The 14,213-nt window shown below is 44.2% G+C and overlaps 1 protein-coding gene across 3 annotated transcripts in view; it reads left to right on the top strand.

The window, feature by feature from the left end:
• Window positions 1–440: 440 nt before the first annotated feature.
• The window catches only part of ILDR1 (immunoglobulin like domain containing receptor 1), a 31,360-nt gene continuing 17,587 nt past the window's right edge, over window positions 441–14,213 (top strand). For all 3 annotated transcript variants that reach the window (XM_046657839.1, XM_046657838.1, XM_046657837.1), the window contains exons 1-2: window positions 441–657; window positions 13,479–13,649. In XM_046657839.1, coding sequence (XP_046513795.1) covers window positions 603–657; window positions 13,479–13,649 — 226 coding nt within the window. In that variant the 5' untranslated portion in view covers window positions 441–602. The remainder of the gene's footprint in view (window positions 658–13,478; window positions 13,650–14,213) is intronic.

Raw genomic sequence — 14,213 nt, 5'->3', positions numbered from 1 at the left:
CTTTTGTAATTGTGGAAAATTAAACCTATTTCTCCAGTTCATTTCCTACATCTTTAGTTTCTAGAATCTGAAAAGATATTACGTGTAAACATATTAAGTGTGTTTTTAGTGGAAAAAAAAAGTTTTCCAAGAACGTATGAGTGAATGAAAATATAATGCAGGAAATACTCCGTAGAAAGTTCTAGCCACATAATTCTACCAAAAAAGGGGGAGAAACTTGCTAGGGGTAAGATTTCCAGAGAACTTGTGGAAAAAAACGGTAACATTCTCTATAGGCGGGAGGGTGCGTGGCAGGAGACGGCGTTTGAGCGAGGAAGAGAATTACCCGCAGCCGGCAGAGGCGGTGGCAGGTGAGGAAGGTGGCGCGGCTGCCCGGGGGCGGGGCAGGAAGCCCGGGAGCGCGGGGGGCGGGGCCGCGGCCCAGGTGGGGATGAGCCGGCCGTACCTGCCGCCGACCCGGCCCGCCCTCCGCCGCTCTGTGCCGAACGAGGGGACGTCGGAGGGGTTCCTTGCAGAAGTGGTGCGTCCTGGGCGGCCGCTGATGAAGGAAGACACGGTGTCCCCGGAACCCCTGAGCTGAAAGGGGCCAGAGAGGGGCCGGCATGGGCCCTGAGCTGCCTGCACCTTGGCTGCTGCTCTTCACCTGGCTCCCAGCAGGTGAGCCGTGGGAAAATGGGTCCCACCCTGGGCCCAAGGAGACAGGAAGCCATTGTTGCCTGGCCTTGCAGAGCTGGCCGCAGGCAGGGCAGCGGAGGCCTGGGCCGCGCTCCGGTGGCTCTTGGCATGGGCGCCAGGACGAGCGGGGAGTGGATCGAGTTTCTGCCTGTGGGAACCTGTTTTCTTCTTTTATTAGCCCACGCCCTTTCGAAACAGGTGCAACTAAGAAAGAAACCAGGAGCCTCTGGGCTTCCCCTCCTGCAGTCGTGAAGTACCTCTTGGTCTCTTGGCACTAAAGCTGAATTGATAGAGGCGAAAACGCCACTCTTAAAATTCCTAATTTTTTCCTTTCCTCTGATACCTCCTTTTAGGTTTTAGACATAGTGACAACCATATTGGACCAGAAATACATTTATTTCCCTCCTGGGAGCTTATAATGTATCCTCAGTATGCAATGGAATGTTGGGTATGATTCAGAATCTATTTTATGGGACCAAAACATGTGGTTCTTTGCTAACCATGTTCAGTGTCACTTTTGTTTTTACTTTCTCTGTGTCCACGAACCTCCCTGACTTTCACCCTTGTTCAGTATCTCCCCATTAGGTGCTCAGCCCCCCCCCCCCCCTTCTCTTAACCTGCCGATCCCCTATCTACTTTGGAAGCATGGTTTTGGGTGTCTCCGTGTTTTTCTTGGAAATACGACAGGAGCGTGTATCTGCATGAGTGACACAAGGTAGCGAAGGATAGCTGAGTAAGGAAGGTGCAGGCTCTTTCCGCCCTTGTCAACTGGATGTAGGCCGGACCTTGCAAACAAGCATGTGTGAGTTCCCTTGGAAGCTCTGCCCTGTTTTACTTCATTTTACCTTTCCCCCCCTCTCTTTTAGGAATAGCTGCCCTCTTACCTCTAAGCTGTCAGTGGAGGTCAGCTCAGTTGGCTCACAGACCAATTTGAGTCTTGTATTTTTCTGAGGGAAAAGATGTAATATGAAGGTAGAGGCAGAATTTCATTTTTACAAGCTTGATAGGCCACGAAAATCACTCAGATGTAACCAAATCAGACAAGATTTGACAATAAAGCTTAATGCTGGGAATAAAAAGGAGAATTGCAAAAGGGTAGGAAAACTGCAAAATTGGTATTCCTAAGGTTCTCTGGCTTACAACATTTCTTATAAATTGTGAAGCTGACAAGACTAGATGTTGGACACCTATGATACACAAGGAAATGGACTAAACCTCACCTAAATTGAAGTGCCGAGATTCCACCAGAGCAGTCACCAGTTTAGACTGCAAGCAAATTCATAAAAATCCCACGGTTTTGCACAGACTTCTCTCCTCAGCCTCCTGTGTTCAGCTCAGACTCCTCAGCCCCTAGAGATTTCCGAAGCTGCATAAGCTGCCTTTTCTGGAAAATAGAAGTTGACTCCCACCTCTGCCCCTGGGCATCCCATCCCCGGAATTAGGACTTTGTAGCCAGCAGTCATCCAGAGTCTACAGAATAAGAAAAGAAGCCTTATAGATAAAAATCCCGTTACAGTATAACCCACCATCCTTAAATCACCAACATACTGTTTTAAAAGCTATTCGATTTTTATGAAGAGTAGTGAACACTGAACACTTCTCAAATACAGTGATTATAACCAAAGGGTATCTTCTTACGGTAAGCAAGTTGCTAAATGGACAGGGGCCTCAGAAAGCAGAGCTCCAGGTGTTCTTGAACCAGCCGTGCAGGCTTAGTAGCCGGGATGCTGAATGGTAAAATAATACCGACGGCCACGCTCGCCTGGCGTTCTTTACATGGAAGCCCACCTGCATGACACGTTTTTAGAACCAGAGAACGCCGAACGCGAAGAAGTCCTCAGTGAACTTCTAGACTCACTTTTATTTCATAGGCCAGAAATTGCGATTTCAATCGTTCTGACTCCAACACTTCGAGGGGAAGTAGCTATTTTAGCAAATATCTATTTTAGCAGATATTTTCGCTGAATATGTGTAGGAAGTGTAAACAAAACTGCATTCAGCTATGTAATGTGCATTTGGATTTTGCATCCACGATGTTTGTGTGACTCTGGTCAAGTTCCTGAACTGCTGAAAGCCCCCAGTAAATGGAGATGATTCTAGTGCATGTCTTGTAAGGTTTCTGTGAGGATTGAATGAAATGAAGGCTTTCAAGCACTTAATACAGAGCCTGGAACGAAGTGAGGGCTTAACAAATGTTAGCTGTGGTGATAATGTAGTCATGATCTAGACCCAAGTAGGATTTTTTTAAAGCTAACTTTAAAGAAACAGTTTAAACTTCCCCCTACTCCTTCCCCCACAGCTAAGAAACTGCACTGACTAGTCCGATGACATGCAGGTTGTAATTCAGAACCTGCCTCTTATTAGCTGTGATTTTGGAGGAATTCATCTCCCCTCATCTAGAAAACAGGTGAAATTCCTGACAAGCCCCTCCCTGCCACACCTCACAAGGCCAACCCTCGCTGGGTGGGTTCACTTCAAGCACAGAGTGTACAGCATGGTCACCACTCAGGAAATACTGGGTCCCTCCCCACTTCCCCACCTCTTTATTTATTTTTTAAGCCAAACTTCCTAAAATGTCTCTAAGATCAAACTGAAAATCAAGCTTCCTCTCTCACTCCCAGTATCCACCAAAACGGTTTTCAAACTTTTTTTCACAGCTCCCAGTAAGAAAAACAGTTTATATTGTGACATGTACACACATATATAAGATTTATAAAATAGAAAGAAAAGGTGTACACACAGAAAAAATTACTGTGTTGGGTAAAAAAAATAAATTGACATCAAATATTATTTTAATAACATTTAAATTCATAGACAATAGTCCTCAAATTAACAGTAGTAAATAGAAAAATCCAGTAAGTTGATTTTTCTCAAGATCCGCTGCAAAGTGTGATAAGAACTTTGGAAAACCCTCTGCTAGAGTGCGTTCATTTTGGTCCACCACCTTGTTCTCTTCTGTTTCTCAAGAAGAAGCAATCCAGTCCTCTGATTAGCATGCACGTTTCTGCAATTGCAAAGCGTGGGCTGGGAGTGAAATTAAGTCAGGTTCGGGTACTCACTTCCTCAGCATAGCTTGGGGCCCCTGAGGGAGCCTTTGAGGTCAAGGAGTCCTGGGAAGTTACTACAGTCCCTATGCTTTGAGCTTTGGAGACATCAGTTGTCAGATTTTTTTTTTTTTTTTTGCCATTCTCCAAAGTTTTTTCCTTTAAAAAGAAATAAATTGTTATCACACAACTCATACTTGCTCCTTAAAAGATTGAGATAAAGCTGAAGTACCTTCAGCCGTTAGTATTACTGGCTAAGAGCTCTAGTTACCTTCATCCAACCTCAAAGTTGATTCCTGGAATGAAAGGTTAGTTTCCCCCTCAAATTCTAAAAGAGTGTTGTGTGTCATCTGTGCTTTTGTGGAAAGTTTTTAAGATTGTAGTTAACTTACAGACCCACACAGCTCTCAACTTGTGTTATCATTCTTTGGGAAATCAGACAGCTGACTCCGCAGGGACAAGATTCTTAGCATGTAGACCAGTAACTTTCCCTCAGTGGTGAGGTTGAAGGTTGGGATCATACTGAAGACTTAATGACATCTTGATCCCTGAGATAGTAGATAGTAAAGTGAGACTTCTCCGAGTGAGGGTGGTGAGGGTGGTGGATGGGAGACTGCCCACTTGGCTCCTCCCTTGCCCCCTTGGGCCCCTGAAGTACCTCCCCAGAATCCCAGTGCTCTGCCGAACACAAGTAGAATTACTACCAGTCCCTGTCTTCCCCTCTCAGCCAGTTTTACAGATTAGGAAATCTGTGTCCAGGGAAGTCACACATCTCAGGTTGATACAATGGAGTTGGTTTGAGAGTGGGGACCACATCACTGGCATCCTCACTCTTAGTCCACTGCTCTTTCGCCTGTTTCATGCCTTGGAGCGGGTTTGTTTTGTCTAATGGAATCCTGCTATGCAGAAAGAGAAACAGACTGCCTCCTGGATGTCTAACTAAATGCGAATTGTTGAACATCTTGCCCCAAAACAATGCAGTGGATGAGATACTGGGTAATTAATGTACCCTCTGCCTGGGTTTCTTTCAGCCTAATAACTTTATTTCATTATTCAAAGTCCTTGGGAGAGAAGTAAAATTGTGTATTTTAAGAATTGGGAAGACTCTGATCATGTCTTGTCTCTTCTAGTCCTTATTTCTGGATCTTCTAATCTGCAAATCTTAGGATAAGATGGGGTCAGAGGAAAGCAGTTTTGACACTTTCTTCATTTCTTAAACCCAGTTAATCACCAAGTTCTGTTGCTTACTCCCAGAATCTGCCCCTTCTTTTCTATTCCAAGTGACAAACCTCACCCTAGGCTACCTTAATCATCTTAACCATCTCCTTCCCTCTAGGCCTGCTACCTCTCTGTCTAGTTATAACCATCCTCTACCCAAATGATGGGTTAATGTACCTGGGTTAATCTTTCCCACCTTCACTTTAATCCTCCATCCAAGAACCTCCAAGAGATCCCCATAGTTTATAAGAGTGAGTTAAAGCTCTTTGTTTGAAATTCAAGGCTCACCCTTTCTGGCCTTGCTAACTTGGACAGCCTTGTCCTCACTGATATGGGCATGCATCCTGTACCCCCTCTCCTCCTGACATTCACCCTTCTTCCTGTTTTTTTGTCTGGCCATACTACAAATGGTTAACTTTAACCATTTATTCTCTGTACTTTTAGAGCACTTAAAATTTGTTCCAAGCAGTTTAGCTTTGTCTTGCATAAATTTATTCGTTCTTTTATTCAGCAAATGTTTAATGCGTACCATATACAAGGCGTGATGGCATCCAAAGTGGACATGGCCCTGGCCCCCATGGCGCTTGTGGTCTAAAGGGAATACAAGCAAATATAGAAATCATACTATGATAGGGGCCATGAGAAAGAGATTACAAGATATCACAAGAGCATAGCACATAGATGGATTCTGCTCATTTGGGAGGCCCTCCCTGAAGAAGGGATGCGTGACTTGAGAGCTGGGGAATGATTATTCCAAAGTAAAAGAATAACATGTGCAAGACTGTTGGATAGGAGCTCGGACAGTGTGTGGGGTGGGAAGAATATCAGCATGACTGAGTGGAGGAAGTCAGGTGGAAATGAGGCCGGGGGTGGGCAGGACCACATATGCATGGCTTCATGGGTCATGATAGCAGGCTTTGTCTTTGTCCTAAGAACAAGGGACAGCTTTTGGAGATTTTTAAGGAGAAGGAGTTGGGAGACTGACAGCAGTGTGGAATCCATGTGGAGGAGAACCAGAGTATGTCCAGGTACCAGTTAAGCTGAGGCAGTATCCAGGCTGGGAATGATGGCAGCCTGAACTAGGGTGGTACTGAAGATGGAGAGAGGGAGAGAGAGTCCGGAGATAAATAAACCAAATTTGATAATAGCTTGTATATAGAGAGTGAGGGAGACAGAGATGTCAAGGACGATTCCCAGTTTTCAGTCTTGTCCATTCACTGAGACGGGAAACACAGATTTGTGGTTTGATTTAGAATTTGAAACAACCAAGAAGAGCTACCAGGAGCATTTGGTTATGTCTGTCTGTCTAGTCCCTTATTATACAGTAGTGGGATTTGAGTTTTAAAACTCTAGCGGTTTCTGAGCAACCCTATAGAGCTTATCCATGACAGGAGTGACCTTGTCTGTGTGTTTACTTGTTTTATTGTTGACTCTCCCACCAAGCGTATTTAAATCCCAGAAGTGCAGAGACCTTGTCTCTCCTATTTGCTACTGTGCCCCCATCATCTCGAACAGTGCCTGGCTCATGGCAGGTACTCAATAAATAAGTGAATGAGTGACCTCTGAAGGCCTAGGTCACATAGAAATTTGTCATTTTGGTGAGACCTAAATTTGCATGTGCTCTGAGATTAGCGTTTGGGGACACAGATGAGTCACTGGCCCGAGTGACTGACTGTGGGAAACCCCAAGCATCAGCTTCTCAACCTGGTCTTGTTGTCCTCTACCCCTAATCACCAAGGAATATCAAGTTTAAACTACCTGAGTGGCTATTTTTTCACCTAGTAGTTTCTAAAAAAATTTTAAGATTGATGTCTTCTCTTGTTGGAGAGATAGTGGTGAAACATGGGACTATGACACACCACTCATGGAAATATACATTTCTTTCCTGAAATATCTATTAAAATATAGAAGCCTTATTCCCTTTGACCCAGCAGTCTCCCTTTGAGAAATATATCCTACTGGAATAAAAGCATGCATGTGAAGAGATACTTCATATAAAGATATTCATTTAACACTTCATTTCAGCATCGTAGTAGTGAAAAATCAGAAACAACCAAAATGCTCATCATTAGGAAAATGGGTAAATAAGTTATAGTTCACTCATGTAGGGAATTTTCGTGCAGCCACTAAAAAAATATATATATAAATCTATATATAATGATATATCATTAGTTTGAAGAAAAAACAAAGTTGCAGATCAATGTACATAAAATAATAAAATCAAATAACAACATAGGAAAAGATCTGGAGGGATATACACCGAATTATCAAGAGTGGTACCTCTGGGGAGTAGAGTTCTTGGCAAGCAAGAAGGAACTTTTTACTTTATACCCTTCTCTATGTTTGAAGTTTCTTATTATTTATTTTATATTTATTAACAAAAAAGGAAAAAAGTATTTCTATAGAAAATGGCTAAAATAAATTTGTGAGTATCCCTTAAATTTGTGAATATCCCTTAAAGGGTTAAAGCTCCCCTATTAGAAAACTTATCCAAAAGGCAGGAAGCAGTGTACCCTGGAAACAGTGTAGGCTTTGGAGTTTTAGAGGTCTAAGTTTAAAGCTAGCTTTGCTACACAGTAAGCTGTGTGACCTTAAACCAGTTAATTAATCTCCCTGAGGATTTTCCTCATGTGTAAAATTGAGATAAAAATAAGGCTTATCTCATGGTTTTTTTGCAAAGGTTAAAAGAGATACTGTATAATAAAGTGCCCAATATCATGTCTAACAACATATCTGTGCTCAGTATGTGTGAGTTTCCTCCTCAGGGTCACCACATGCTTAGCACCACCCCAGCACTATTGAATAGCACACGCCAGACCTTTGTTAACATGTAATATGTAGACATATTTCCTCCCCCCACCCCATGCTGCTTCTCTTTGTACCCTTCCTCTTCCTGACTCTCTCAATCCCTTGCTTGTCCGGCCTCACTGCCAGTCCCTCTGTCCCCTGATTCTTCTCGTATTTGCACTGTTATCTAAGGAAATGTAACCAGGACCAATGGCAAACAGACTTGGGGAGATAGCTTGCTCAGACATAAACTCTGATAGGATTAATCCTGTGTACTTTTTGTTAACTTGCTTAGTGGGGCAGAGGTGCCTGGGCACCTGAAAAACTCTCAGGAATTGAGACTTTCCGTCAGAGCCAGCACTATGCTACTGCCCCTTGCCAGGAAGCACCGTGCCCTCCCTCCCCACCTGCCGCTCCCTTCCAAGCAAGACCCTTCACGTGGAAAGGAAGGGAAATGCCATCCAGTTACCTGAAAACAGTTCTTAGTTAAAAGAAAAAATTTTTTTTGTATGTATATCCCTATGCTGTATGAATAGTGTGTTTAGAAACTGTAAAGCATCATGATCCATCTGATACTACAGAGGGAAGACAGACTAACTAAATGTGCAAAGATATGCGTATATTTGGGAACACATGGCAGTTAGTTGTAAAGATACTCTTTCGTTGGTGTGTTTTCCTTCCACTTTAATAAAGGATGGTAGTCCCCACTCTGCACAGCAGGGTAGTCTTGGAAAGTACCTCATGGCGGGAAGCAGAGAATCCCCCTGCCCATACCTCCTTCCCGTGAGCTCTGGTATCTCATCTGAAGTTACCTTCCTACCCTTAAATGACGGGTCTCCCTCCCTTCCTCTTTCACAGAAGAGACAAACTGTGAATGGGTTTGCCAGGGTACAAAAGGACACAGCTTTAAAAGCTTTTAATGCGCTAACTCATTTTGCAAAGAGAAAACAGTAATGATAGTTTACATTTGTATCATTTTAATACTTTCAAAAAACTTTCATGTGGGTTTCTCAGTTGATCTCAGTCTCTCTCTTAAGGTAGGCAAGATCTGTACAAATGATACAAAAGACTGCTCATGTTTACTGAGTATCTCTTACATGCCAGGCTCTTTGCTAAATGCTGGACATCTATTGTCTCATTTAATCTTCACTACAACCCTATCAAGCAAGTATTATCATCATCGCAATTTTGCGTATAAAGAAACAACTGTAGTTTGGAAAGAAATTGTCAGATCTTTTAGCTGGTGGGAGAGTGGAGGCAGAATCTGAACTCAGGAAGTCAGTCTCCAGATTTAAAGTTTTCAAGAGAAAATTATAGAGACAGCTAGGAAATTAGGTGGCTGTGATTTGGGGAGGAGGAGATGCCACAGGATGAAGGAAATCTAAGAACAGAAAAAATTTAAGACTTTGAAAACTCACAGTATTAAGTTTAAAAGAGCAAAGATGCCCCAGGACGTCTTATAAACAGGGCATTTATCTTTTGAATCTGTTGATATTTCAGCCCAGATTCTGCTGTCTTTGGTCTCTTCTTGAAAACCTTTCCTGCTTAGTAGTGTGCATACCCAATGTGGTTAGTTTTACAGAGAAGTTAGAGGCTAAAGAAAAGAAAGATGGGAGGTTTTTGCTTTTGCAATGAGCTATCTTGCTACTTCCTTTCTCTTCTTCCCAATCTGGAAAATCCTCCTGCTTTTTGAGAGTCTAGTGCTTGACCTCCACTTAAAAGGTCAAGCTTACCTGCTTAGGAAAGATTGGGTTTTGGTGTCAGCACAACCCTAGTTCAAATCCTGAGGCTGAGAGGGCTTGGCCTATTATAGTCTTGGACTTTGGCCCACATTCATGAGCAGGGTTGATGCCACTCTAGGGGGTTTTGTGAGAAGTAGAGATAATATATGCACATCACCTGGCACACAGGAGATGCTGAGATCCAGAGCAACAACTGAGAAGAAGGGAGAAGGATTTCCTGGTTGCTCAGTACCTTTTGTCTTGGGACCCTTTCCCACTTTCTGTGTAAGGGTGGCAGGGGGCATGGGGCGAAGGTCTGAGAGCTGTGCAGGATGCTGTGGGGCCGGCAGACCCCTGGAGGGAGTGTGAATGAGCTCAATATGGCCAAAACATGTGGGAACCTGGCATATTTCAAGGCTTGAAATTCACATAAGGGATGAAATTGAAGACAGGAAAGAGAGTGGTAACCAGGCAGCAAAGCCAGTGCTGACGTTGGTAAAGGTGAGTTGTGTCACCTCAGGTGTCGTTTGCCCATAATAAAGATGTTCATGGAAGGGGAGCTGAGTGAAGATTTGGTAATAAAGGCGATCACCTTTGTCCCCATTCTCCTCCCTCAGAGTGTCCGATTCAGCAATCTTCAAAGCTACCCCAGAGTAGCTTCTGCCTCCAACAAAATTCCCTTCCCGACTCCTAGCAAACCCAACCCTCCCCACAAATGTTCCACCTCTGTACAAATAATGTTGACTAGAGTCTTTTGAATAAACTGCTTTTTATGTTGAATTACCATTCAGCAAAATAAAGAACATGTAGGTTAATAATCATTGTATCAAAGTGACTGCTGCCATTGTATATTAATTATGTCCCATGTTGCCTGGCCCCATACTCTGATTATTTGCAAGCTAATGAATACGAAACATCTCCCCTTATTTAAAGAAGAGCCAGGCAGAGTGACAAGAGCACTGCTCAGGGGCAAAATCTTGACTCTGACTCTCTTAGAAATTAATGACTGCAAACAAGCTACTTACGTTTTCCAGTCCCAGATTTGCTGTGTATAAAATGTCACAGCCTGTCTCCTTCCAGGGATCATATTTAGGCTGTAAAAGAAAATATTTGAAAGTGCTATGTGGACCTCAGATTTTGTTTAGACCACAGATCAGTGTTTTTATCTCTATTCCAACCCATACGTGTTACTGAACAAAATAAGCTAATGTTGACAATGGCATCCTATTCAGTGTCAAAATTTTACCTGTAGCTGCTTCTGCTGTTCAGTTAAAGCTGTGTTGGGCAAAAGCTCCAAGGTCAATTTCAGGTCAATTCTGGAAAAAAAACAAAGGAGTGGTGAGGGTGGAGAAGCAAATATAAAAGAGCAAATTATGGTGGGCTTGAGATGCTGGGCTGGCTCGTCCCTTCTGCTTGAACTGAATTCCAGGAATCCCACAGCTGGTAAAGGTAGCAGCTATTTTTCCCCAGACTACTCAAGGCTTATTTTCAAAATGAAGTTCTTTTTTTCATTCACAGCTGAATAAGGAAGTCGTCCATCTTCCTAAAAACACCACTTTCACCCTATTACTCTTGTTCAGAAAAACCTTCAGTGATTATCCATTAACTAGAAATAGATGCTGGAGTACAATTCAGACTCCACTCCCTCTCCACATGTCCCACTCACCACCACCAGCCCCGCCTTGTTTACCCCTCTGGCTCCCATAAAGCAGGAGACACCAGCTGGGCTGGTTCCCTCCAGGTTCCCCAAGTAACTGCTCCTTCTGGATAAGGGCCTTTGCTCACTCCTTTCTTTTGTCCTGAACTGATGAGTTTCTCTGCCCTCTCCCTATTTCTTATGTGTAATCTTAATCCTCCCTGAGTCTTAGTGTCTGATTTAAATCTCTTCCCTCTATGATGTCTTCCCCACCAACAGGTTTCGCCTCCACTTCTGCAGACCCTCTCTCTAGCACTGCTGTCACGGGCACATCCTCATTACAGCCCAGCCCTGGAGATGGCCCAGGCCATTTCTGGGGGCCAGAGCCTGTCCTGAGCAGCATTCTGCTCTCTCTCCATGGACGTGAGATAAATGGGTACAGGTGCCCATCATAAGCCACAGCAGATTGTCTTATGAGTGCTGTGTCCAGAAGGTGAGGCAGGACCCAGAACCATGTGACTCTGGCCATGGATCCAGTCCCACCCAGCTGCTCTGTCAGGGGGTGACCATATTTGTTTTGTTTGTGGGAGTAACTCAGTTAAAGTGAAGGCGGCTCCACCTGAGACTCTATTGGAGAGAATCCCAGCTTGAACCCCTTTCTCCTTGGCCCCTGTAATAAGGGAAAAGAGGGAAAGAGACTCACATACTGACACTAACACAGCAGCGTCTGGGCCTGGCACCATGCTAGGACTATGCCAAGTGCCGGAAGTAGATTATTATCTCATTGCCTTCTTGCAAGGACCTGAAGACATTAATACTATTATAATCTCCATTCATAGCTGAGGAAACAGGAGCTCAGAGAGAATAAACAGCTTGCCAATGTCCAAGTAAGTGGTAAAGTTTCATTTGAACCCAGTTGTATCTGAGTCCAAAGCCTGGGTTTTTTTAATCTAGTCTACACCAGTGGTTCTCAAAGTATGTGTCCAGAGCAGTAGTAGCAGCATCTCCTTAAAATTTGTTAGAAATGTAAGTTCTTCAGCCTTGCCCAAGTCCTGCTGACTCAGAAACTCCTACTGATGGTGATCTGGGCTGTCACTGGTCCTCCTGGTGGGCGCATGCTCAAGTTTGAGTGGTGGTGTTCTGCTAAACCTCCCAAGAGAAGATTCCTTATAACTCAGACTAGAAACCATATTGACGTGGGAACATTCTAGTATGTTGGGAACGTGTGGACCTCTGACCATGCCAAAGTCCCATCTGACGTTTCTGTGCAAGCTGGTTCCTCATCAAGGCAGACCTGGAACTTTAAGTATGCCTGTAGATTTGGAGGGTAGGGAGAGGGAGTTTTAAAAAAGAGGGAAAAAAATCTTAAATTCTTCAAGTCTCCTTGATAAAATTTATCACAGTCCGATCATTTTTGTTTTATTTGCTTTCTGCTTATGTTGACCACCTGGACTGCCAATTCCACTGGTTAATGTATTGTTGGTCATTCATTCCATCCTTTATTCAGTAAACATTTGTTGGGTGCCAGGGAGGTGACACGCACAGTCTGAGGTGCTTGTGTTTGAAGAGTGAGTTAGAGACAAACCCAGTCAGCTTCTCAGAGCCCACAGTAAACAGGCAATCACCGAGAAGTGTGAAAAGTGCTGCCCAGGGGTAGGACGAGGCACTTTGGGAGAACAGAGGGAGGTCCCTTTCCCAGACTTGCAGTCAGGAAGGCTTCTTGAGGAGGTAAGGGTGCCGCTGAAGACCTAAGGAATAAAGAGTAATTAACCTAGTGAAGGGAATGGAGTGGTGGCTGGTGATATGGAAGAAAAGTCTGTATCACCAGCTGAGAAATCCACATGTGGGAAGACCTGGAGAAGACAGTCACCCTGGCATGGGAAGGACTGAAACAAGTTCAGAGTGGCTGAAGCCCTGAGTGTCGGGTGGGGCCAGGAGGGAGAGGAGGTAACAGAGAGAGGCTGAAGGCAGATCCGATGGGCCCCATAATCCTGGTTATAGAGGTTGAACTTTATCCTTAGGGAAATGGGAAAATGTTTTAAGAAAAGACATGATATGAAAAAATATATATGTTAGCAAGGTCACTCCAGTACCTAGATGGCCTTCTTTTAATATAATTTCTTTATTGTTGTTGGATGCATTATCACTGTCGATCGACCATAAGCTCCTTGGGAGTCGTCCTTGCACTTCTTCTCCTCAATGTCACGTGGGTGTCTGCAGTCTCTACTCCACACCCTGTCCAGGCCAAGTAGGAACTCAGACTCTGCCTGTGAGTTTCCAACTGGTCAGGCGGTGTGTTTGCTCATTTGCATTGCTTTTATCACCCCATGAACAGAAGTAGGTCACCCCTCAGAGACCTGATCTGCCTTCAGCATTATCTTCTACTCTTGGCTGCAGGGTGCCTCTCCTTGCTGGTGACAGTCCAGCACACAGAGCGCTATGTCACCCTGTTTGCCTCCATCGTCCTCAAATGTGACTACACCACTTCTGCCCAGCTCCAGGACGTGGTGGTGACGTGGCGCTTCAAGTCCTTCTGCAAGGACCCCATCTTTGACTATTACTCTGCATGTGAGTGCCCTCCCCCTTCTCTCTTCCTGGGTCCCTCTGTGAAGTTCTGCCGTTAGGGGGTAGGAATTATTTCAGATCACAAACCCTTATAGTGAGAAGAAGCCACAAAGATTACTTGAAGCAGTCCTCTCATTTTATAGATAAACAAACTGAGGCCAGGTAGATGAACTAACTTATTCAAGGTCACGTATAATTTATTTTAAAATTTATGTCCCACCTTGTTCTAGAAAGATTTAAGGCAGTTCAGACATTAATTAAAAGGCAGAGCAAGTCCTGACTCCTAATCCACTCCTGGTTGCATGCCAGTGCACTGAGATGGGGTTGCAGATCTGCCTCCCAACACCGCCCTGATCTTGGAATGCAGTCAAGAAGACACCCCCTAGGATGCATGAGGAGCGGTCATTTGTGAACCTGCCCACTGCCACCTTCCCTCCTACAGCCAGCCTTCCTGGTGGACGGTCATTCCTCTGCTGACTAAACACTCATAGTGATGGACGCTCACTGGCCTCAGGGAACACACTCATTGTTGGATATCTCTTAGTGCTGCACAACTCCCCCCACATT

Source organism: Equus quagga, chromosome 4 (assembly GCF_021613505.1).
Source record: "Equus quagga isolate Etosha38 chromosome 4, UCLA_HA_Equagga_1.0, whole genome shotgun sequence".
NCBI classification, from domain to species: Eukaryota; Metazoa; Chordata; class Mammalia; order Perissodactyla; family Equidae; genus Equus; species Equus quagga.
This window is presented reverse-complemented; position numbering and strand designations above follow the sequence as displayed.